A 24,599-nucleotide genomic window follows, 5' to 3' on the forward strand; every position below is an offset into this window, starting at 1 on the left:
GCTTGACTTTCAGTGAATGGAGGTTTAACTCTGAGGCACAAGATTAATTGGAACAAAAGAGTTGCAGTGATGACGTAAGCCTTTTGAGAAATGGTGTAAGCGGTTTAAGCTACTCTCCTTACCCCCTGGCAGTGACACCATTCGTAACTAGTCTAAGTAAAGACTGTAGTATAGAGACTCTTACGTAAGGACTGTGTATGTGCCAGGATTCTGTGGGAGGCTTTGGACCATTTGTTTGCAGCAGCTGAAGCGCACTGGATTTAAGAATGCATGTGGCATTTGAAGACTGGTGTACACTGGTAACTCAGTCACACAGATAAGATCATAGCAATTCAGTAACTGAAGGCCAAGATCGCACATATATACTCGGGGGTGGGGGAGAACGTGTGCTACACTGGGACATACTGATGATGGAAAAGCATGTTTGTTTTCAGAAAAGTTGAATAGTTTGGTTTTAGTTAATCAGTACTTGATGAAAGATAATTTGCAACTTTATTCATAACAATTCTAAAAGTAGATTGGCTTGGATTGCACCTTTCTGCTATATAGGGGGGATTAAATAAGAGCCACAAAGGGAAACAGGCTTCTGGCTGTCAGACCTCATGGAAACTGAAAGGGGGGGGAAAAAATTCAGACCAAAACCATTGGGCCGTTTTCATCAGGACATTGGCAGCTTTAGACAGAGTAAATACGACAAGACTGCAGCTCGACGGTAACTGAAACACCAACTTCTGTCTGTAACTCAGAACTCTTTATTGCCAGTATATAGCATACTGGAATTGGCTGTGGTGTTGCACCAAATGTGAGATACAATATAACAGATTGTGAAGGACAATATACAAAACGGTCACCATGTGCAAGTAGTTAATCACAACTGGACTGCAGATACTAGCGGTTGTGCAAATAATACACAACGGTGCAATTAACAGCAGTGTGCAAAATCCAGAGTGCAGTTAAGGGATGTAGTGCAAATACAAGATTTAGGACATGACCAGAAATGGTTTGAGAGTGCAGTGGCTGATTTTATTGAGAAGATAGATAGCATCAAGAAAGAAGCTGCGGAGATGTGAAGTCCAAGTGTGACTTGTCTCGCCTCTGAGTCAGCAGTTTGGTGAAGAGGTTACTGCTGGGATGGGTCAGATCTGCAGCAGTCTTTCCAGTTCTTGTCTTCACCCTGGTGGTGAACAGGTCTTTTATTGATAGTAGCTGAGCACCATGACCTTCTCAGCAGAGCATACAACTTGCTGCAGCATCGTCTTGGAGAAGGTGGAGGCAGGGGAGAACCAGATGGTGAAGGAGGTGGTCAAAACACTCTCAATGATGGCTGTGGAAAAGTTCATCACGATGCACTGAGAAATCGAGATTCTCAGAAGAATAGTCTCAGGTGGGCTTTCCTGATGATGACAGTGATGTGCTTGTTCCACTTCAAGGTGATGATTATGGTGTCTTCCAGGAACTGAAATGACTCAACCACAGATTCAACTTGGCCATTAATTTCGGAACTCTAAAGTGCGGACCAAGACATCCACTGCAAACTGTTACAGCAAAATTAATGAAAGGCACAAATAAGAAATTGAAACTATTTGCCTACCCATGTTTGGATGTTGGAAATCCTGCAGGTAGTCTGCAGTGTCCATCAACTGCACTGGCTGAACTTCTTCGCTAATCAAGATGCCATTAATTAAACGGTGGATCTCATACGTGTGAACTTTCGAGTGGAGAATTTTCACTATTGCATACTTTTCTGACAAGTAGCATGAGTATTTATTTATATTAGTGTTTAGCATTTATTTTTCATAAATTGGGCTAGCATACAACTCAAATTGTGGGCCGAAGTTTCGCTCGATTCACCAACGGATAGCTTTGCCAGCAGTAAGTGCTGCCTTAAATTTGTCAACGCCCTGCTCTGGCTCTGCCTACAGTACTTTATTGTTCTTTCTTAATTTATGACAGGTCATAAATACCGCACCCAGGGGACTCAATGTCCAGGTGTGTGCACAAGGCATGTAGCTCACCATGGGGAGGGGCTGTGTACCACCCTGGTCTTATACAAGTCAGATTAAATAAAAGTGCACCACCAACAGAGATACAGATAAAGACGCACAAAGAACAATCACTTGGTCCAAACCACAGTATGTACTGCTCCACATTACATGAGCCTCTGAATATCGAATTAGAAAATAGTCATTAATGATGGGTCCCTAGTCCACTTTGTGTCACATTCAACAAGCAAACTTTTCAAGTAACGAAGAACTCCCGTTCCCAGTTAAGTTGGGGACTCAGTATAATAACTCAGATGATGCCTTTTGTCCAGGAGGACTTTTATTGTTAGGTCTGTGTATTAATCTTCTTACAATTATTAACCCGTTCATACAGCTGGGTAATTTTTACTGCATCACTTCAGGGTAAGTACCTTGATGAAGGGGATTAGTGTAAAGTTTAGAATGCATGGTGATGAGTCTAACCAGAGGTGGGTAGGCAAAATTTACACTTAAGTAGAAGTACTATCAGTAAAAAAATTATTCAAAGGAAAGTGCTTACCTGAAAATTCACTTCAGTATAATAAAAGGGTATCAGGTCACCAACTCCTTGTGTCAAATACCTTTCATTCAAATTAGCCCTTTTTAATGTCCTGAACAGATGATGTTAACAGCTTCAATATACACTTTAAACTCATGGAATCTGTAGTCCCAGAAAAATTAGATACTGTAACAGAGACTACAGTCTAGACCATTATTTATCTGACACCTTTGTTCAAGGCCCCTTACAATCTCAGGTTTACATTCTGAGCTATGTAGACCTACATTTATACATCCATTCATACAATGGAGTACATTTGTTTTACTGGAGCAATTTAGGGTAATTAGCATGGTCAAGTGTACTACAGCGCAAGTGGAGACTCGTGTCATTGGATTGCAAGGCAATGGCTGTACTTGCTACACTACTCATGGCCTCAGTGCAACAGTTATACCATTAAGTGGCTGTTTATAATAGACTCCTTTAGCCGAATTGATTTGCAACAGACAGGAGTGGAATTTGAACCAAAACCCTGTAGATTACAAGTTGAACCAGAAGAACCTCAAATAATCAAAAGGTTGTAGGTCAAGTCATTATCCCTAACCGGTACACTACTAACTGTACCATAATGAAAAAACACAAACCAAATCCATCCAGATAACTAATAAATTAAAAAGACCTCTCAGGTCAGCTGCTTAAAAGCCAAAGAAAGGTTAAGCGCACAGGGTTAGTCAATATTGTACAAACATACTTTACACACTCAGCCTTGCTGGTCTCATAGGGACTGTGGCAGACAGCTGACCAGGAGCCCTGAAACCCACAGAAAACATCAGAATAGAGGGCACAACTGAAGCCTACTGACTGGTTCTAAGGAGATGACATTACATTAAAAAAAAAATTGTCAGGTGCATAGCTTTAGTGAGTTGCCATTCATGAGCAGGACGACTCCGAGGACACAAAGCCAGGGTAAGATAAGGCAAGAAGTGTTATTCTGTAGCCAGGCAACGCTGGATACACATACGGCCACTCTCTTCGCTGTCATTTTACTGCCTGCAATCGCCCTGGACTTTGTTAGAGACGCATTAGGCCCAGGATGTATGACATGACTGATGGGTGACTGAGAGCCTTGACGTATGTGAGTCACCACAGGTCTGGTACCTTGGCAGTACATAGTCTTACAATGCTGTCTGCTGGTACCCACAAGTACTGCAAGCTAGTTGTTCGTCCAGTGTTAAAGCCTTTTAAACGCACATAGCTTACAGTGGATGATGAAAACAACTCACACACATACTGTCTGAAACCACCTGTCGCAGCGGACCAGAGCCTAACCTGGCAATGCAGGGCACAAGGCTGGAGGGGGAGTGGACACACCCCGGACAGGACGCCAGTCCATCACAAGGCACCCCAAGTGGGACTTGAACTCCAGACCCACCAGAGAGCAGGACCCGGCGAAACCCGCTGCACCACCACACCCACCATAAAAACAACTTATCACAATATAGCAAATAGACATACTCATGATTAAAAAATGTTGCCTTTCTTAGCAGACAGTGTTAGTATTAATGCTGCACTTTTGCTAAATCCTAAAATATTTGACTCAAGATCATTTTCCTCAGTAACGTGCCTTAATTTTCTGGGAATGCTATTCAGAGATGGCTCCGGAGGATTGAGTCTATGAGGTTTTCTTTTTCCAGCCGGGCAGTAAGTTCCCTGATCCAACTGACCACCTTAACGAAACCATTAAAATCCAATTCTCAGCTCTTAAATGCTAAGGGAAAACTTGTCCACTGGGGACTGCACTACAATTGAATATGTCTGTGCAGATGTTCTATAATTTGTTAGTCATTCTACACACAATGGTTACTTAAACCTGATAACTGAGCCACTTACAATGATACAATAATGCAATACAAATCTAAATTCAAGCAAAAATGTCCTCTACACAAAATATGAAAATCTACTAAACAAGCATTCCAGTATAAATTACAGTTGAAACAGCAGATTTATGACGTGCAAAAAAAAAAAGAAAAAAACCCATCATAAATGTATGTAGCTTAAAATACATTTTTGGTGCTGTAGAAGTCAGCAATGATTCAGATGTTCCCATTTAAGTGACCACTTGACCACTTCCTCAAATTGTAATGAAAAGGAATATTTCTGTGGGCCTCCCATTTCGTCTTTGTCGCTGCATATTTCATTGTTTGCTTAAGACATTTCGGGTGAACTTAAATTCAGAAACACGACAAACACACAAAGAAAAGGCACCCAGAAACGAGACAGACGCCAATTTTAGAACTGAAAGACTGAGCAGCGTTCTTTATTGTACACAAAACACACACTGTGAGGTCAATTGAAAACAGGCAGCGTGGTCTGCGCTGCGAGACCACTCTCCAACCTCTATGTACATATCATACACAATCCATCAACACCAAGCTTAACACCTTTACTATGTTCACGAGACCACTTTTCACTCCTCTCTAATATACTGATGTCATTTAACACATACATTTGTGAGTCTCATCATCATTTTTTCCCTCCCTATTGCTTCCTTATTACATCCCAATTTAAAATGAACAGTCTAGAGTTGCCTGGTCCTCAAAGACAATGGAAAGGAAGCAGCCCCCAAAACAGTTGCCGTTAGGTCTGAACATTTTGACTTCCTGACAGCGAAAGGCTCTAATATTCATTCGTTAGCACTAGTCACGCTAAAGCTCTATTTGAAAACAACGAAACGAAAACAGCATTCCGGGGATTTTGTCCTTACGTGGACTTAAGGCTATCCCACACCCCCAGTCCACAGTGGGACAGGCATTTATATATCACTACATCTCAAAATCCAAACTATTCTTAGCATTAGATTAAAGGAATATGTCAAGACAACACCAAGCACAGGAAACATGGCACTTGAAAAGCTTAAATATATGTACTGTGGGAGGTTCGGAAACAAAAAGCTTAAACTATTGTACTGCACTGCGGTCTGGGTGCTCCGACGCAGCATGTGCAGAAAAGATTGATTTCCGACAGACACACACACGATGAATTCTGCAAAGAGCATATAATTTAGTGTTAAAATGCACAATACAAAGCAAGAGCACAGAGAGAACAAGCGACAAATGTAGGTTTCTATCAGTTCTCTGCCAAAATTTGAACATGTCTATGGAGGGCAAGACATATATATATATATATATTTATATATTAGTCATAAGAATTCCAGTGTAAAACCTGCAATTTAAATTATTTACCAGCCTTTGGTCCATTTGTAAAAAGTCTAAACTAAAAAGAAAAAAAAAACTAATTTTAAAAATGAAACTGGACCAAAAACTTTTTTTTTTTGGTTATAATTTCTCTCTCTCATTTGAATGTTTCCTCAAAGAAATTTACAGCTGGATCTGAAAAACAAAATTGTTAAATGGGCCAGAGAAAGTTCTGAGGAACTGGGTGACTCGGTCATGAAAACTTCGTAAAATCCGTAACAGAAATGGTTGAAATAAAAAAGGAAATTAATACGTTAATTTTTTGGCAGTTCTGGTGATCCATGTTATACAAGCATAGCTTTTACTTTCTTTACATGTCCTTACTACAGTGCCTAAACTACACACCAACTACGTATCGCTTGTGTCAGTAGTACCTCACTATTATTGCACTGACGGTCTTCAGCCTTATAGAATAAATACTTGGTTTCAGAGTAAGGCAAAGCTGGTTGCGATGGCAGACATTCAACGAACAGTGTTTTTTTTTATTGCACATGCTTGTGTAGGCGGGTTTTTCTAGAGCTAAACAGTTGGTCTCTCGCCATTTTTGAGCAAATCAAAATGGTGGGAAAACCGTTACTTCTTGTAATTAGAAACTGATATATTCCGTAGTGTGAGATAAGTCATCTGTAAATTTGCTAGAATACCTAAATTCTAAACCTACTTCCTAATATTTCAAGAAAATTCGTACCTCGGAGAAAATTTTTGAACAATAAGCTTCTTGTAAACCAGATCCCTATGGCAGCAGAATCAGGTGAAGGAAAGAACTTTTTTGACCAGTTGGCATTTCTTCTATGGCTTCATGTCTCAAGTTGTGTCAAGGACACTTAATTGGACACAGACGGCCTAGAGAACAACTTACTGTAGCCGAACAACACCAGTGAGGTGCTGTGAGACAACAACCCTAACTGATGTCCATTCCAATGTTAACATGTTACAAGCTGACTGGACCAGAGACCCCGTGAAGGCCTCTAGACAACCAATACATTGTAGGATAAGATAGTTAAGAGCTTTCACTTCTCACAAGACAAAAACATCACTGCTGGAAGAATTTGAGGATGACTGAGATCGAAGATGGTCTAGTACATGACCATCTGAGGTTGATGTGACTGGCTGCCCATCCTGGAGTTCAACTGGCTGGGTGTCCCATTGGCTGTCATCTGAGGGTGAGAACTCAGAATACCCCAATCACGAAAGGACTTCCGGTCACCCCCCCTCTGGACTTCACCTGCAGAGATGCAACAAAAGCTCACATCATCACTCATCACGAGAAACCACGTCAGCATTCAAGTTTACTTTTCACCACTCTCACATGAAAGCTCAGCAGGGCAGCGATGGACTCCACCTACAGTGGATCTGAAGTAGCTTACAACAGATCTTCCTCTGCTTTCACAACTCTAGAAATCTGGGAATCCATCCACAACTTCACATTTAAAATGGTCAATAAAAGCACATGGAGTGACTTTGCTTTGACAACAGAAAGTTTATCATATATACATTAGCTTAAGTGTTGTCCTTCACACTGTGCCAGCTAAAGGGTTTAGACATACTGGATTCCTCTTTTCAACCTTCTAAACATATTAGTCCTAGGCAGAAACTATTACATATTTATTATCATCATTATTATTATTACTACTACTACTCTTTATATACTTACTATTAACTTATTATTCTGACGCCTGCAATGGCCGTAACCACTACTCTACCTACCTGCTGAGTGTATACACAGGATTAACTGTTCTTTTAACTCTAGACTGACATCTCTGGCATGCCACGTTACAGAAAGATGCGATTTCCTAATGGTCCTACGATGCTGACACTGGGATACAGCAGGAACGGATGAGAAGCGATGACTGCAGGCAGAACATTCACAGGACACAGCAAGCCAGCGTGCAGTACTTTACCAGGGCGGAGGGAAGGAGAGGAGGAACTTAGAGAAGATATCTTGTACTCATTCTTCTGAACAAACTCAAGGGTGGGGTGACAGAAGGGTGGACAGAGAACAAGCCAAGAAGACAGAGAACAGGAGACAGAAGGTAATTCCTGGCATGGCAACTATTCCTGGGTAACTGGTCATACCTGACCCAATCATTCCTAACCTGTCCATGTTCTGACAGTTCACCTCTTAAAAGTTTCAGTTTTGCCCAAAACTACTCTTGCTGCTCCATGGAAGCACATTTAAGTTTATGAAATACACATTTTATCAAGTTTAAGAAACACGTTTTATTTTAGTCCTCCAGAAGGTACATTAGTAAAAATCCTTCTACTGTTAATGTTCCTTGTTTATTAGCGGGAAGAAAACATTTTCTTCAACGTAAGCTCACCTCTAAGTTTGTCCGAGCTTTTTTCAAGACATCACGTGTTCTTGATACTGAAAAGCAGAGCAAAAGAAAGTGTCAGATCACCCCACAGAACCGGGTCTAAGAGGGGGAAAAAAAAAAAAAACACTGAAACTGACATGGGCTCATTTAGAGATACATGATGCACAGGAATGACGTGAGCCACTTACTACACACAAATCAGTGGGGAAGAACAGACAGAAAGACAAGGTATAATTTCCAACTCCAACTTGATAAAACTGAGAGATGACATGACCTTCATGACACAGCTGCCACCGAATCGTTACAAAGCAGAAGCTTACGCGGTCGAGCAGGACCACCGCCCAGTCACCGCACTGCGGCTCCCGCAGTAGATCAGAAGCTGAGGAGGACAGCTGGTGGTGGCAACTTACGCTGGCTCACTATGAAGAGCTCCATGCTCTCCTTGCTGCGGTTTGTTCTCCTGAGCCTCTCGATGGTGTCCTTCAGCAGCCCCTCCTGCTCAGAAATCTTCACCCTCAGCTTGCGAATCTCATCCTTCATGGATTGCTCCTGCAGGGCGCACAACAGTGTCATCATCAGCGGATGTCTCCACTCAGCAGAAATCTAGAGCGATCAACAAGAGCCGGTATAAACTATGGGTACGAATAGGGTGCAACGGGACAAAGGAAAGCAACACTGACACTGTCACACTCGTTACGCTGGTGCAAGATCAGTGTGCTGCCTCCAGGTTTTTTGCTTTACCTGCTCGTAAACTGCAACTACTCTGAGCGTCAAAGTTAATTATTAAAGTGCCAAAGTAAGCTAGGAAAAAGGAACAGATGTTTTAGTAATATGTATATAGTTCAGTATTATAGTTACAGTTAAATATAGGTATAATTATAATATAAATATATAATATAAATAATTTTCTCTGAGATGTACGTCGCTTTGGAGAAAAGCATCTGCTAAATGAATAAATGTAAGTGTAAATATAGTAATAATAAATAAGGTAATATATACAATATTCATAGAAGTACATTATGCTTCACATGTGCCATTAACCACTAAACAATTAGTACACATTTAAACCTCCCTCTTGGAAAAGGGCAAATGAACCCTTTAAACACAGTAGTAGTAACCCTTTTGATTTTAGGAAGGACTGAACCATTTTTCCACAAAAAGGGGTGTCACAGTAATACATACCTGAACCACATAAACACTGACCTAAATATAACAAAGGAGAAGCTATACATCAAAGCATTTTAAATCAAGAGGTTCGTGCACGAATATTATTTTCCCTTTTGTTACGACTATTACTGTGTTACTTTACTCTTGTATTAGAAAATTCAATGATCAATCAAAACGAAGTAATTACAAACTTCCCTAACAATGTTTCTTCCTATTTAGCTTCAACTGAGCACGTGCAGAATCAGGCAATATATAAGGCCACCTAAAACCTTACATGGGTCTTTGGCCAGACCTAAAAGTAAACAATGCTGATGGATAAGTAATATACAAGTAATGCTCGAACATTACACATTATGTATAACATACAGATTTAACAACATAACAGAAAGAAAGTTGAGTGTTTGTGTATGACATGAAAATGTAACCAAGTCAGCTCAGCTGTTTGGAATGAATGAGTGTCAGTTTCACGAGGGTTTTATCGGTCACATAAAGAACAGTTAAAATAAAATACATGTTGAACAACAGAGGTTAAGTCGACTGAAACAAAACACCACTGAGATCTTCGGGAAGACACACCGGACAGTGACAGACTGATGAAATAAAGGCAGCAGTGGTGAGTTCAACCACAGATCTGACCTTTCTGATGAACTGGAAGGAGCTCTCAGTACTGGGGAGTGCTGCCCGCCAGAACATTTTCAGGAGGGACGTGGCCTCTTCCAAGATCTGATGGAGTGTCTTCGTGCTGGTCAGCAGGTTCTTCACCAGACCATGGTCCAGAGCCTGCCCCAAGTACCAGAGAAACAATGCGATGTGAAGCGATGGGGCATGGGCCATGGGCCATGTCTCCTCATGATGTGTCCTTGTATGGGCTCCTTACCTTGCCTGAGTTGAGGGAGGATTGCAGCATGACTTCCATCTTGTGCACCAACACCTCACCCTCCAGGATCTGCTGCTGCAGGGCATTGAAGTCGTCCACGTGCCCAACGGCATGCCGCCCGTTCTTGTTGGCAAATGAACCGTCCGGTGCCTCTCCTTCCAGCTCTGAATGTGGCTTCAGCAAATCTGTGTTCAAGATGGTTGTATAATTGCAAAATTAAGAAAAATTTTTAAATTACGAACAATATGGGCGGGCGGCATGGTGGCACAGCGAGTAGCGCTACTGTATCACAGAGCCTGGGTGCTGCTAGAGGACGTGTGTTCGATCCCCGCTCAGTCTGCGTGGAGTTTGCATGTTCTCCCCATGTCCGTGTGGGTTTCCTCCCACAGTCCCAAGAGATGCTGTTCAGGCTCCCCTGTAGTGTATGAATGATACCCAGTGAATGTGTTTCACTGATGTACGGATGAGTGACCCAGTGTAAGTAGTGTATCTAGCAGTGTAAGTCACCTTGGTGAATAAGGTGCGTGGGCTGATGATACTACACAGAGTTTGTTGGAAATAGCTTTGGAGAAAAGTGTCTGCTAAATAAATATTAATATGTAAATATTTTAATAAATATTAAATTCTCTCTTGTGTGGCCTTCCTGCTACTGCCATCAAACCTCTTCAGCTGATACAGAATGCTGCTGCACGAGTTGTGTTTAACTTGCCAAAGCGTTCCCTTGTATCTCTTCTACTTATTTCTCTGCACTGGTTTCCTATAGCTGCCCGGATCAAATTTAAGACCCTGGTTATGGCCTACAAATGCATCAATAGAACTTCTCCCAGCTATTTACAAGACTTGATCAACCGCTACACCCCAACCAGACCGCTTCGCTCATCTATTTCTGCCCGCTTGGTGGTCCCATGCACGAAAGCTAAAGCATGAAGGTTCTCAGTTCTAGCTCTGTTGTGATGGAATGACCTCCCCCTCTCACTCAGAACTGCTGAAACTCTGTCCACATTTAAAAAGAGTCTGAAAACTCACGCCTTCTGGACTCACTTCGCCCTTGATCTCCTAAATTTATGTAACGTGTAAATGTTCATGCACCATAATTTTATGATCATGCCCAGATAAGCCTTCACACAGCCGCTACTCCTATATTGTACGTAAATGTTTGTGTACCTTTAAAAAAAAATTCTGCAGGAAGGTGATTAGGAATCGTCTATTCTGAGTTTTATACACCTACTCATGTGATGAACATCGGTGGATATACTGGAATGAAAACTAACTTTACTTAAGAATCACGTCTGCAACTATGTCTCGCGTTCTCCTAATGTAATGCACAAATTGTATTTCTCTGAGATGTACGTCGCTTTGGAGAAAAGCATCTGCTAAATGAATAACTGTAAATAAATGTAAACATGAAAATAATGATACTGTTTACAACACAACTTCATCAGTGGAGAACATGTAATTCAACAAGTTTAAGTATCTAACTATATGAAAACTGTGGATCAATACCATTAGTCAGGATGTCTGAATCTTCCAGTTCTGGGGACTTGGACAAGGTGGAGTATGGCGAGTCAGCATTTAATAACCCTGGGTCTCGGACAGGTGGAGACGGGGCAGGATCTGCTGACAGAACACATTTTGTTTAATCACTCGGCAAAGGGGTTCTTCCCTCTGATCAATCCTGCTCCATCTGGGTCACTCTGTATGCCAGCTGCTGCTCCAGCCATGATGTGAATAAAGCTGTCATAACTGGGCTGCTAAATGAACAAACACCATTATTCAAATCATGTTAAACTCAAAACAATATTTAATGACTAGCTGGAATGTTTCCATTCACATTAAATAAATAATTTTTTTCAGAAATCAAGAGAAATTACTGTTAAGGACATTTGGAACAAAATGCAGTTCACAAGGGAGGCTGGATGAACAGGAGTGGCTTAGCAGACATTTCTCAATGGTATTACAGAAAGATCCCTCCAAGGACTCGGGGTCAAGTTCTATAACCACCCATGTTTCCGTAAAAAAAAAATGCACCCAATAACAAACTACATAAAAGCCAATTCATTACACTATACGAGCAACTCTAAGCAGTACAGCAGCTAAGCGATGCAGCTGCAGATATCCGGCCTTGGGGATTCCTCACCATGAAAGAGTTGCCTCCTGCCGCTGTTGTCCTGCTGGCCGTGAACGCCAATGTTGGAAGGCCGAGGCTCACTAGGTGTCACCAGTCCGCTCAGCTGCTGCTCCAGCTGTGCACGCAAGGATCCGTTCTCCTGCATGCTGCGCTCTAGCTGCATGCGCAGGCTGCGCAGCTCCTCCAGCAACCCTGTCAGCTCTAGATTGTTTGGGGAAACATACATATTTTTTTAAAAATATTTTGGATATGCATTATATTGCCCTTCTTTGCTGGTGTGGTCAGTCTCATATAGTCCTCTGATCTCCTTAGTGCTGTTTTCTTACTCACCAGCGGGAGCATTGCTCTTGGCAGTCCTGCACACCTGCTCGTAAAGTTGCAGCTCACACTGCAGGGAGCGCAACAGCTGCCGATTCTCAGACAGCTGCTGTTCGAGCAGGTTCACTTCATGCTTCAGCCTGAGAACAGATCGCATCACGTGCGGTAAGATACGGTGCTCACCTTGAACACGCACAATGCTAATAAGTATTACCGTGTTTACATCATGAATTACACCATATATAAAAAGAACTGAGCATGCTCTGATGAAGACCACTGGCAAGATCTATAGTACCAGTCAAAAGTTTGAGTATAGCTGAGCAACGCCTCTATGGAGTGATCTGGAGAGATGAGTAGAAGCGAAGCAAAGCAAATCAGAAGTGTCCTACATCTCTGGGAATTGCTGCAGAAGAGCTGCGAAGACATGATGGCTTGTTTCTTGATCAAAATCATCAACCAGATGTGGGACGCACACATTTTCCAAAAAGTGAACTCAAACTTTTGACTAGTACTGTAAGTCTGTTGTCAAACTGTGACGTGGTAAAAGAGTGCTGACTGCAGATGCAACTTTGCAGCTGTTGTGCACAGTGCTGTAATACATGCTCTGCAGACTGGTCTGGCTGAACGCTGGTCTAGACTGGTGCCCAGTGATGCTTGAACCTGTTGGTGTAATCCTGGCTCATCTGCCGTTCCTGACGAAGCTGCTGGATCTCCTGTTCCTGCTCACAGCCGAGGGTCTGAAGCCGCTGGTTTTCCTCCCTCCATCGCTCCGCCTCCAGCTCCACCTGCTTGAGCCTCACCCGGCCAGAGAGGATCACCTCCCGTAGCTGCGTGCACTCCTTACAGCTGTCTAAGGACGGAACGCATGTGTTAACACGTAGTCCACCTACTCGGAAGCAAACACATGCACCTCTGCTATAATAGAAAAAATCTCTACTACTATTATTATTTTTCTTGTTATGAATGTATTTAACAGAGGAATTGCTTCAGGCAAGTTTTAAGTTCAGTAATAAATGATTAAACTGTGTTATAGGGAAAGGGACCTGGATGGAGAAATGTGTTCTCCCCATGGATCCTACACTCCATCCCAACCTGTCCTGTTCTGCACAACTCAGGTTCAGATGCATCTTGACAGTGCTCAAAATTTCACACATGTTCCCATTACCTGTTTTTGGTAAAATTTAACACCAAAACAGACAATACCGAATATTCTTCAAAGTGGAATAAGTGGGTATCAGAACCAGGCTGTAACTGGTACCTCTGCTGGCTTTCAGTTGGGCCTGGAGGTCGAGATTCTCCGCTTTGAGGGCTCGATTCTCGTTTGTTAGCTGACTCACTGAGTCCAGGCCCTGGATGTAGATGTTGGTTGGCGCCCCTGTGCAGGACAGAGGTCTTAGCGAAAGGGCACCAGCGGAAAGGCTGTGACATATCGCTATGTTCGGCCAAAGCCCTTCCTTACCACCATCCCGGCCTGTGGTGGCCAGTCGCTCCTCAAGCTGCTGCCTCAAGCGGTCGTTGGTCTGGATGGAGTCCTCGAGGCGCTGTCGCAGGCTACGGATCTCCCTAAGGTGCTCCTCAATGAGGTCGGAGCCTGACGTACAAAGCGAGGACATCCTGTCTGTCAGGAAGCTCGCACTGATTCTCAGACCAACCAATCAGACAGTGCTCTAAAGAGGCATCCACACAAACCCAAAGAGAAGCAGCAGGCAATACCTGTGTGGCTAGCCCCAGACTGGTATCCGGACGACCCTGAGGAGATGTCTCTGTAAGCGCCTGCTCTGGTTGGCTGCCCAATGTGGGTCATGTCCCACAGTGCACTGCGGTCCAGGAGATTTGCCTCTGGCTTCACTGCGGTACTGGCATTGGGGGTGCTGGCATTGGGGGTGCTTAGCGAAGGCTGATGAAAGGCATGATGGGACAGTGGGATGTAACCGGCAGGATTCGGCTGGGCTGGTGGGAAAGCGGAGAGTGGCTTCATATGCGGAACTGCAAAACCTGAGTAAAGGTAAGCAAAAAAAAAATCACGGTGAACTCCGAAGTGTTCTTATTTTGTATACAGAGAGCATAATTCACCACCTCTGTCTAGCGAACAAACAGGAAGCATCAGCGTGCTAAGAGTCGAAGCAGAAAAAGAGTAGAATTACATGTTAACGCGCAGAATCAACACTGAACTAAACCACACACTGCGTATCTCTGCGATCAGAGCTGGACTGAAGGCTGAAACAACTGAGCGAGAAGGAACGTGCATGGGAAATGCATGCATGGGCGAGCTGATTAAGCTGCGAGCTCCCAGTGGATCTGTCCGGGGGCCTCGGAAGGCCTCGGAGAGCCACGGGGGACGGACTCCGTTCTTCCGGCCCGATCGGCACAGGACCACGCTTTCACGCCAGATGCATTCGCGCAGGACACCGCAAGCACCAACACAGAAGCCAGTTTAAATTAATTTTAAATCATTAAATCAACCACTGGAAATTTACAATTAAAAGGGAGTGGAAATTTAGTGACGCAATTTGTAGTGACAGCCATGTCTCGTAATTCAAGTGAATCATGATTCAATTAGTTCAGAGAATTATTTGTTCAGAAACGAAAAAATTTTAAGCACATCATCTTGACATCTCTGTTCGACGTCGTGATCTTGCCTTTGTGTTTGTGTGTATCTGTAGCTCTTTCTGTTTCCGAATGCAGTTTTGTGTATTTTTGCATGTTGCTTTTGAGAAAAGCATCTGCCAAATGCATAAATGTACAAGTCAATGTTTTCTACTTGTGTTAACCAAAATATATACTTGTTGGTAAAACACATTTTCATCTCAAATACAAAGAATGGCAATGTACTTGGGGGGGGGGGGGGCGTGGTGGTGCAGCGGGTTTGACCAGATCCTGCCCTTCGGTGGGTCTGGGGTTCGAGTCTCGCTTGGGGTGCCTTGTGACGGACTGGTGTCCTCTCCTGGGTGTGTCCCCTCCCCCTCCAGCCTTATGCCCTGTGTTGCCGGCTTAGGCTCCGGTTCGCCGCGACCCCGCTTGGGATAAGCGGTTTCAGTCGATGTGTGTGTGTGAGACAATGTACTCATTTCAGTATTATCGTCAGAGGAAACAGAATTTTCTCCACAGTCATATTTTGAAAGATGTGACAAGAAACTGTGGTAACGTTGCAAGTGATGAGATGAGGTGTGGTACTCTGGCACTCAGTGACCAAGTATCACTGATCACTTTTCAGGACACATACAAGACAAACGAAACACACGCTCACTGTCAGCCAGCTGTCTCTGCAGAGCCTGCAGCTCCTGGTGAACCTCAGCCAAGGAGAATGACCCAGCATCACAGTGACTGGACCCCACTAGGGGAGAGCGAGGGTCAAAGAGCAAAGGCACCCTGAGGCCCGGGAGGTTAGAGCAGGGCAGGGAACTGGACATGGGACCAATAAAGAGCTCTGGAGATGAGGAGAACAGAGAGATGGAAACATCACAGCATGTCAGCAGATGCTCAGCCCAGCACCAAAGCCACCAAAGATCATAGGACTCATCTTAACTGCAAGATAGGCCACTTTTCATTAAATCATGACTGATCATTTGAGATTTAATCACATCTCCGCGTACTGCCTCCTTGACTTACAAATGCAAATGGGACAGGAAGTCTGTTCATAATTCGTTTTGTTCTCAACTCCTACGCGACTTAAGTCACAATCAGTGAAAGCTTACTAATACAGATGCCCCGTGATTTATTTATACATTAGATTCTGTTACAACCACAGATATATGACTATAAAAATACTTTTCAAGGCTTATTTTAAATCACTGAATTAACTTTGAGGTCCATTAAAATTAAAGCTAATGTTAAATGACAAAAATACTTTGTCTCCATAAACTCCTATTCAATATAGATTAATGACACATTGTTATATAGAAATGTGGGACCCCCTTAACTGAACTCATTCCCATAGTGTTGTGGCTGACCTGTGTGAGTTTGGTGATCGTTTTTTTTGTGTGCTCTTCACAGCAAAGTATAAAAACTGGACGTGTTTACTGTGTTAAAATTGAAGACACTGTGTTTTACGCTTAGACCTGTTATCCAGTGTTAATTTGTTTCTAAGAAGTCCAAATATTGAAAAACAGTATCAGGAAATTACTAATTCCTTATTTCTTTTGAGGAAAAATTCAAAATTGTTATTTTTAATAAAACATAATAAAAAAGTAGCATATCAAATTTTATGTAGTTTTACTTCTTTGTGGTTTGTTCCCAGAAAATAATAAAGAATCACCACCTTTTTTCATTGATCTCGTCCACAAATAGTTTTTGAAGCGTGAACATGTTTGAAAAGTTTGTTTTATATCATGTGGGTGCATGCCCAGCTTTGTTAAATCGTGTGTGTGGTTGTGGTAACAAACATAAGTCTGTATTTGAAAAGCTTCCTTACTACTTCATATCTGAGAGTTCTTTTAAAGCCTTCATTTAGATTAGATTTAAAAACAATAAATTTTCTTTTTATTTCATTACATTTTTTATTTAAATTTTTTATTTCTTCTACTCTAAATTATGAATAAACGCAGAAATTTGTAACCCGGTTGTTCAGCTTAGGAGGAGCCTTTGTGCTGAAATCTTGCTGTATGTAAAAATCACTTGTACTGCATACAAATCACTTCATTGTCGGGATCCTGCTGCTTGTGCCATATTTCATTCTTACCCTACCTTTCTGTGAATGACTGTCCACGAGCTTGGGTGATGTGCGGGGCATGCTGAGACAGCTGGTGGGTGACTGAGGTCCATGTGATGGAGAGATGGATGATGGGATAGAAGAAAGCAGAGGTGGAGTGCCACCAGGACAAAGAGAATCTGTAAGAAAATGATGCTGGATGAAGAGCTGCAGTGGCACTAAAGGAATGAGGTCCTTCACAAAAGAAAACCCCACGACCCCCACGATCATGACATGAGAATTCAGTACTCAACGGGCCATATACACCACTCCAGAGGTCGTTTCCCCATGTCTCAATTACTCCATCTTTTTTTTAACCTTCTCTAAATAAATATGCAAATTACTATTTTTCTTGTTATTTTCATGAAGAGGCATAGGAGAAACACACTGATAAAGTATTAATAGGAGCAGTAAGTAAGTAGTTTGGAACGAAAAGCCATTGTTTGACGCCGTTGAAGTCTAACTTTCGCAGAAATAATAAAATGGCAAATGAAAGGATGAGGAAATTACACACATAGCAATGGTAGTGGAAATGTTTATGCTTTCCCTGATTATGCAACTGTAATTGTACCTGACATGGCATGCAGAGGGCTTCGGCCACGGTCTTGCTCCTCTTGTGTGTATTCGCTGGCCATATCCAACTCGGAACCCAACTCCAGGTCCTCGTGAGCGGAGCCAGGTTCATCAGACACAAATGAAGTCCTGTCCGACTGGTTGGTGGTCTCGGAGAGGGCATGGCTACTTGACGGCGTGTCCGGCCGCTGTTGTTTGAGCTTGGAGCGGAGGGACTCGATGAGCTTATCTTTTTGTTGGAGCTCCTTGCTCAGCCTGGATGGGAGCCGAGACAGCAAACAATACAACGGATGAGGTGAACATGTGCAGCAGACAAAATCAAATCAAATTCAAAAATCCCACACAATGAACATGGTCAGCTTTGAGACACAACTTGAGAGCTAGCAAAGACAAGTCCACATCAGGACTTTGAAAGTCCGACGCCTGTCTGAACCCAACCTAGAAGAGCGAGGAAGAGAACACCAAGCCCACGGAGAAATTCACATATACTGAATGCAGAATAAATACATATGAATTCATTTACATTGAATTTTGTTTAATTCACTACGTTTTTATTTTAAGATGAACACGATGAATTTACTGGCTAGCTCGCAGAGCTAAATAGCCTAATAATTGAGCTACATCTCTTTATTAAGCTTTCATTGATTATAAATTAATAGTAAAAGTGACTTTGGAGTTACGAATAGACTTTGCTCAAAGTTGGATTCATAAAGCAAAGAGTCAGGGTACATTAAATATAAACTAAATATACTTTGATTTATGAACACCGTCATATATGCGAGATAGTAAAACGGAGTCAGATTCTCATAAGCTTTTACTCCCGTGATTTGCAACAAGCTTTGACAGCCATCACAAGTGTTATGACAGCTGCCACAAACTGTCACGAGCTGTTCTCACAATCTGTTTATGACTGCAATTTAATGTAATCGTACAGAACACAAACCGAGGCCAATCCACACAAATACTCATTATATAAATGCATTATAAGTACTAATATTCAGAAGAGCAGGCACATATCACTGGATCATTACTAAATAGATAAAAAAAAACTGATTTCAACTGTTAAAACTCCACACCATGCATTCAGTAAAAACATCTTTGCTATTCCACTATATTTTTCATAACTCTACCAAAAACCTTCATCTTCATTTGAAGAGCAGTCCATACAGTCTGATGATGATGATCCCTTCCCTACCACCCTTACTTCTCCACCTGTCGTTGCAAGATTCTCCTCTCTTTCTCCAGCTGCTTCCGAATGAAGGCCAGCTCTCTCTCCTTTGCCCGGCATTCCCACAGTGAGAAGGAAAACAGCGAGTCGCGGTACAGTGGGCTGCTCTTGGACAGCATGGACTTCCATAGAGGGGCCATGGCCCTAGGATGAGTCTACTTCTTGGTGTGTCTGTCCAGAGTGGGTCGTCTGACTGCAGTCTCAGGTTACAGACGTCCTGGATACAAAGGTCACTTGGTGTGCTCAGCAACCCTGCTCAGCGATGTTCTCTCAGTAACAAACAGAGCAGAATAGTCCCAAAACGAGCAGGCGGTGAGAGATGTGTCCATGCAATCAGGCGCGACACAAGGCAAATCTGCAGTTAATCTGATTATCGCTCACCGAAGCAACTCCGCATAATTCGCATCTGCTGAGAGGCCTCAGAAAGTGGATCTATCAATGTAGACTGCACTTTGTGGACGTCCCTGTCCTGTGGCTTTGCACTCTGCACGCAGAGCCCTGCTCCTCCCCCTCTATTCCTGGGTGCCCCCAGCACTGCAACGATGGGAGCTGGCACCGTAGATTCAGATGACTATCGCAAGTCACCCACACTGTGTGCAGAATGCGTCCACAGCAGTCTTCTGGTTTTTCAGTATCTGTTCTATTCAAACGGTTCAAAAGGCTCCACTCATCCCTCGGGGTTCAGCGCCTGGCATTGCCGTGACCCCAAAACTGCTTCTTCTTGATGAAGAGTAGACAACGCTGTAGTTTCCTACTTGGAAAGTGTTTTTTTCAAGCAGTGGTGGTCATCTTCGTTGCCTTTAGGCCAGTGGGTTCTCCTCGCATCAACTGGATGTTCACTAGGAAAAGTGCTTCTCCCAAGTGCACGGCAGCTCGAGATGGATGGACAAATACAATGCAATTCTGTACTTAAGGATTTGTATATAGGACCAATTCATCTGCCATCCTGCATGATCCGTCAAAAAAATCTCTTGTGGTCAACGATAAATACGTGTAATGATGTTGTTGAATACATTTCACATGACAAATAGCAAAATGCAAACCTTGATATCATACAGCACATAAAGAGAGGAAGACTTGCAGAGACCACTTTCTCCAGCCTGAGACCTCACGCTCAGGTTGCTTTGGCTTCAGCTGCTCCTGACCTACTTAACTCTTCAACAGAGACTTAATAGCTTAACCTTATTACCGTCCATGTCAATGCCCCACCCCGAGGCTAAATGCATCTGCTTGTAACATAAACATTTCTTAAAGCATCAATGAAAAAGCTTACCAACCAATAACACCACTACTAACAAACTGGTTAAACGAAAAGAAGGAAAGAAAGACGCCGATTCCACAGCTGTCACACAACCCACTCCTATAACTGAACCACAAGACTTTCTTGTCTTGATACTATCAGGAGGTAGTGAAGCTCAGATGATCTTCGATGAAAAGGAAGTCCCTTCTCCGAGCCCGAATGAAGAGCAGCGAGAAGCAAAAGGTATTTCCTCATTTAAAGGGGCTCCGTATGCATGCTGGTCCACAGGAGCAGTAATCCTGCCCATACAAACTGAAAGAACACAATCGCTCGCTGGCTCTCTCCCCTCAGCCCTGCAGCAACATGGGAAAGGGGGGTGGACACGAGGACATCCTTAGCACCATGCGTTGTCCCTGCACCGAAGAGGACGTCCCTGTGGAGACATGCCAGCCTATCTGTAGCGAGCAGCTTGACGTAAGTCCCCTTCCACCTGGTGAGGGCTACGGCTGACCAATTCATGGAGGAACAGACAGGTTCACTGGCACACCTCAGCGAGAAGTACGAGGTATTAGTTACATGGTGAACACGCACACATGGGAAGCCAGACACGCGAGGGAGCCCCTGCCTCCGATGCAATCAGCGGTTCCGTGCAGCTCGTCCAATGAGCCTAGAAGAGTCGGACGTCCATCGGTGGAAAAGAAGTCCCGGCCAGCAAAACGGATCACATCCAAGATCAGGTGGGGGACTTCAACCACACAGCATCTGCCAGGGTCTTCTGACAACAGAGGCAGGAGGACCAGAGGATGGGTGTGACATTTGGAGGCTTGTGCAGAACACTGAAGCAGACAGCTCTACTCGCTCGCTTGCTGCTCGGTCAACTGGCTAATGCCCAAAACAGATGCATGACGGTGGAAAGAAAAGGGATTCATCAGTCATCAAATCCAGCCCTTGGGGGTTGGTGGTGGGGGAACGGCTCAAGCCTATTGGAAGGCAGGAGTTATCCAATCAAATCACTTGTCCCCGTCGGCACTGGAAGGCTACCCTCAAACCAGCTGTGACATTATGCAGGGTGGCCGTGACAGCATGCAGCCACCGCCAGCAATGTGAAATCAGTCCACATCACCACCTACTTAAGGACAACAAAGACCATCTTCATCACCCTTTCAAAGCGGCTTGCTTGATTGGCTTTCAGTCGCAGCAAACTTTTTTATTTAGACAAAGTTCATACAGCGGCAGTCAAATTTCAAGATGTTTACAAATCCATTTGATATTTCCGACCCAATCAAGGAGGTCGATTAAAGTTAGTTAGATAAAGGCCTTAAGTAAAACTATCGGTAAGGTACCAAATAAATCTACGTGCAAGTTCAAAAGAAAAGAGAGGACTATCCTTTTGCAGGCACCTTTTAAAGTGAGCTGACAGCGCATTCATCCATAGGTGTAACGGAAAAGAGGGAAGATCCCCTGGTGTTCAGAGAAGCCTAATACGTCCTGTCCATAACTCCATCGAGTTTCCTGTCCATAACTCCATCCAGTTTTATCACTAATACTTTTCAGTCCTCGAATTCCTGACAAGTTGTTACACCGCTGCTGTGGTCATTGTGGGACCTCTGAATTCTCTACCAGTGATGATCATGTACCACACCCTACCGTCTAACTCCGCAGTTCTATATCGGTGTGATAAATAAAAGAAAATTCAGAAAAAAATTGGTGTGGAAAAAATTTTTTCGTAATCTCGGTATTTTAAATAATCTATGTTTTTCAGTCACCAACTAAGTCATGATTAAAACCTTCATGTGTGCACCGATTTTGAGTATTTTCTGGCAATGCCATCACTAACTGTTATGATCATCGTTAATTGTACTATTATCATCAGTTATCCCAAAAATACCTCATGCAGGTCTGGTGATCTTTATATGTTTTCAAGTGGTTTGGCAGTTCTCTTACTGTGGGCTTTGTTTTTTAGGCAAATAAGCAGCAGGTTAAGGACTTAAACCTACAGGTTGTGAGTGCAAGCCCCACTCCCTGCTCCCACTGTCGTGCCCTTGAGGAAGCTTCTTACTACAAATTGCTCCAGGAAAAATTAAGCTGCTCTATTTAAAAGTGCCAGCTATGCAAGAAATTCTTAAAAGTAATTACTGTAAGCATTTACATCAAACTGACCCCAAAATGGAAACCCCAGGTCTCCCCTTCAGCAACTGTGAGATGGATCCAATATCCAGTAAGAATGAACAATTATTTATTAAGAACAAATATCAAACCACAATATTTTCCACAAAACCCTGCAGGGGACTGGTGGAAACAGGAAGTGAAAGACAACATGCAGATCTTATCAAGGGACAGGGATGTGGCTGTCTGGGGCAGCCAGTAACATAGTGGTTACTGCCTTTGGACCCAAAGGTCGTAGGTTCAATTCCCACCTCTGGCTGTAGTACCCTTGAGTAAGGTCCTTACCCCAAATTTTTCCAGTAAAGTTACCCAGCTGTATCAATGGGTAAATAATTGTAAGCAACTTAACACCGTAAATCGCTTTGGACAAAAGCATCAGCTGAAAAAGCTAATAAATGTAAATGTCTGACTGTGGAAGGAGAAAGCAAAACCCATCATAACCCAACAGACATGGGGGTCCATAAGGAAATTCCATTCAGAAAGCAACGGGCATGAAGAGGAAAAAACAAGAAAACGACAGAAAGGTAAAACACCCACCTCAAAGCCAGCAGCTCGTGGCCCATCTTATCATCGAGCACCTCAACGGGGTCCCCTGTCAACAAATATAAGTTAATAAACGTTCTTTCCTTGTCCATGTACATTCACCTGCCCTGATTTTGCACTATTATTCATCTCAGATCCATCCCCATATCTCTTACTCCTGTTTTCCTTTACTCTACCAATAAACAGGATCTTCAAGATAGATGCAGTTGATGGTTTATCATTCAGTTATATAATTGCCAAGACATCATACTGCAGCCCAGCTGACCCAACGGGGTAGGATATCGGCGAACCGGTGATGGGATGTTCTGCAATTGGATTTCAATAGCCTGACGCACGCAAAGCGTCGAACGCAAGCGGTCCGATTGAATTGATTAGCAACATGTTACACAAATTTAATGAGGTCCAGCCAGCCGCTGGACACAGAGCAGAAAGGGAGAGCGGGGGACCGGGGGAAATGTGCGCGCGTGCGTTTGTCTGCGTGCGAGGGGTGGGGACTCACGGCTGCCGATGTTGGCGGCGACGCGCTCGGCCAACGCGAGGCTCTGCGCCAGCTGTTGCCGGAAGCTCTGGCCCATGTAGTAGTCCACGTCGTTGGCACGGAGCAGCTCCTCAAAGGCCTTGGTGGTGTCTCCCAGGTGCTGGCTGAGGATGTGGCAGACGCCGCGGCCCACGCGCATGCGCTGCCGCAGGTGCGACAGCTCGCGGGCCTGCGCCTGGATCAGCGTGTCAAACTTCCTGAAGCGGGACAGGGGGTGAAGCGGGGCTGCTCAGCACGATGAATCTGTAGCACCTCAACGAAGCCGTACACCACTTCACAGTTCTTAAATCAAACACGCTCGAACCGGTTCATTTAAAGTTCAAAATATTTCCTGTGCATCCGACGAACAGCGACACCGGGCAGCACGACGTGAGCAGTGGGCCACGGCACGTACCCTTGCCAGGCAGCAGTCTTGGGGTCCTCGTGGGCACCCTTGCCCTCAGCGCGCGAGACCTTGAGCTGATCCTCCAAGCTGGCGACGCGAGACGCCAGCTCCCGCAGCTCTCGGCTCGGCGGCGGACGCGATGGCGCGGCGGGCCCTTCGGACTGCCAGCCCTCGTCCTCCTCGGGGCCGCTGGTGGCAGGGGAACCCCGGAGGCCCCAGCTCACTTTGTGCGGACGTTCCGGGCCGGAGCCGTAATCGCTGGCGTTGGAGAGCAAGCGCAGACGGCCCTGGAGGCTGCGGATGGCCGCGTGCGAGCGGGACAGCTGGCTCCGCAGGTCCTCCACCTGCCGCTGCAGGGACGCAGCGTGCTCACCCTTCCCAGAATCCTCCGCCCACCACCGCGCTCCACAGTCCTGCCTAGACAGCGTGGTGCACATCTCCAGATCGTCAAACTCTGAAGGGAGGATAAGATGAAGACCGATAAGGAGACTTCACAATTTTACCCATTTATTCCAGCAGGGTAGCGCTTAGAGCCAACACCTTGAACTCGAAGGACCCGTGTGGAAATCCTCGCTCCTGCCGTAATTCCTTTTCTTCAAGCCACTTACCCTGAATGGCAGAGGTGGGTAGCGGCAAGTTACATTTAATCTGTTCTTTCCA

General features: G+C 44.1%; 1 protein-coding gene across 6 annotated transcripts in view; it reads right to left on the bottom strand.

Annotated features, from left to right (window-relative positions):
• Positions 1-5,626: 5,626 nt before the first annotated feature.
• pde4dip (phosphodiesterase 4D interacting protein) overlaps positions 5,627-24,599 on the bottom strand; it is a 74,208-nt gene continuing 55,235 nt past the window's right edge. For 3 of the 6 annotated variants that reach the window (XM_029254899.1, XM_029254896.1, XM_029254895.1), the window contains 19 exons: positions 23,949-24,393; positions 23,516-23,751; positions 23,011-23,065; positions 17,838-18,094; positions 17,263-17,406; positions 15,827-16,006; positions 14,293-14,574; positions 14,039-14,170; positions 13,838-13,954; positions 13,240-13,429; positions 12,592-12,719; positions 12,271-12,462; positions 11,637-11,747; positions 10,134-10,318; positions 9,893-10,036; positions 8,500-8,638; positions 8,093-8,139; positions 7,673-7,727; positions 5,627-6,996 (listed from right to left, as the gene is read on the bottom strand). In XM_029254899.1, coding sequence (XP_029110732.1) covers positions 6,848-6,996; positions 7,673-7,727; positions 8,093-8,139; positions 8,500-8,638; positions 9,893-10,036; positions 10,134-10,318; positions 11,637-11,747; positions 12,271-12,462; positions 12,592-12,719; positions 13,240-13,429; positions 13,838-13,954; positions 14,039-14,170; positions 14,293-14,574; positions 15,827-16,006; positions 17,263-17,406; positions 17,838-18,094; positions 23,011-23,065; positions 23,516-23,751; positions 23,949-24,393 — 3,188 coding nt within the window. In that variant the 3' untranslated portion in view covers positions 5,627-6,847. The remainder of the gene's footprint in view (positions 6,997-7,672; positions 7,728-8,092; positions 8,140-8,499; positions 8,639-9,892; positions 10,037-10,133; positions 10,319-11,636; positions 11,748-12,270; positions 12,463-12,591; positions 12,720-13,239; positions 13,430-13,837; positions 13,955-14,038; positions 14,171-14,292; positions 14,575-15,826; positions 16,007-17,262; positions 17,407-17,837; positions 18,095-23,010; positions 23,066-23,515; positions 23,752-23,948; positions 24,394-24,599) is intronic. The other 3 variants (XM_029254898.1, XM_029254897.1, XM_029254900.1) reach the window with 3 other exon arrangements.

The sequence above is a fragment of the Scleropages formosus genome, chromosome 9 (assembly GCF_900964775.1).
Source record: "Scleropages formosus chromosome 9, fSclFor1.1, whole genome shotgun sequence".
NCBI classification, from domain to species: Eukaryota; Metazoa; Chordata; class Actinopteri; order Osteoglossiformes; family Osteoglossidae; genus Scleropages; species Scleropages formosus.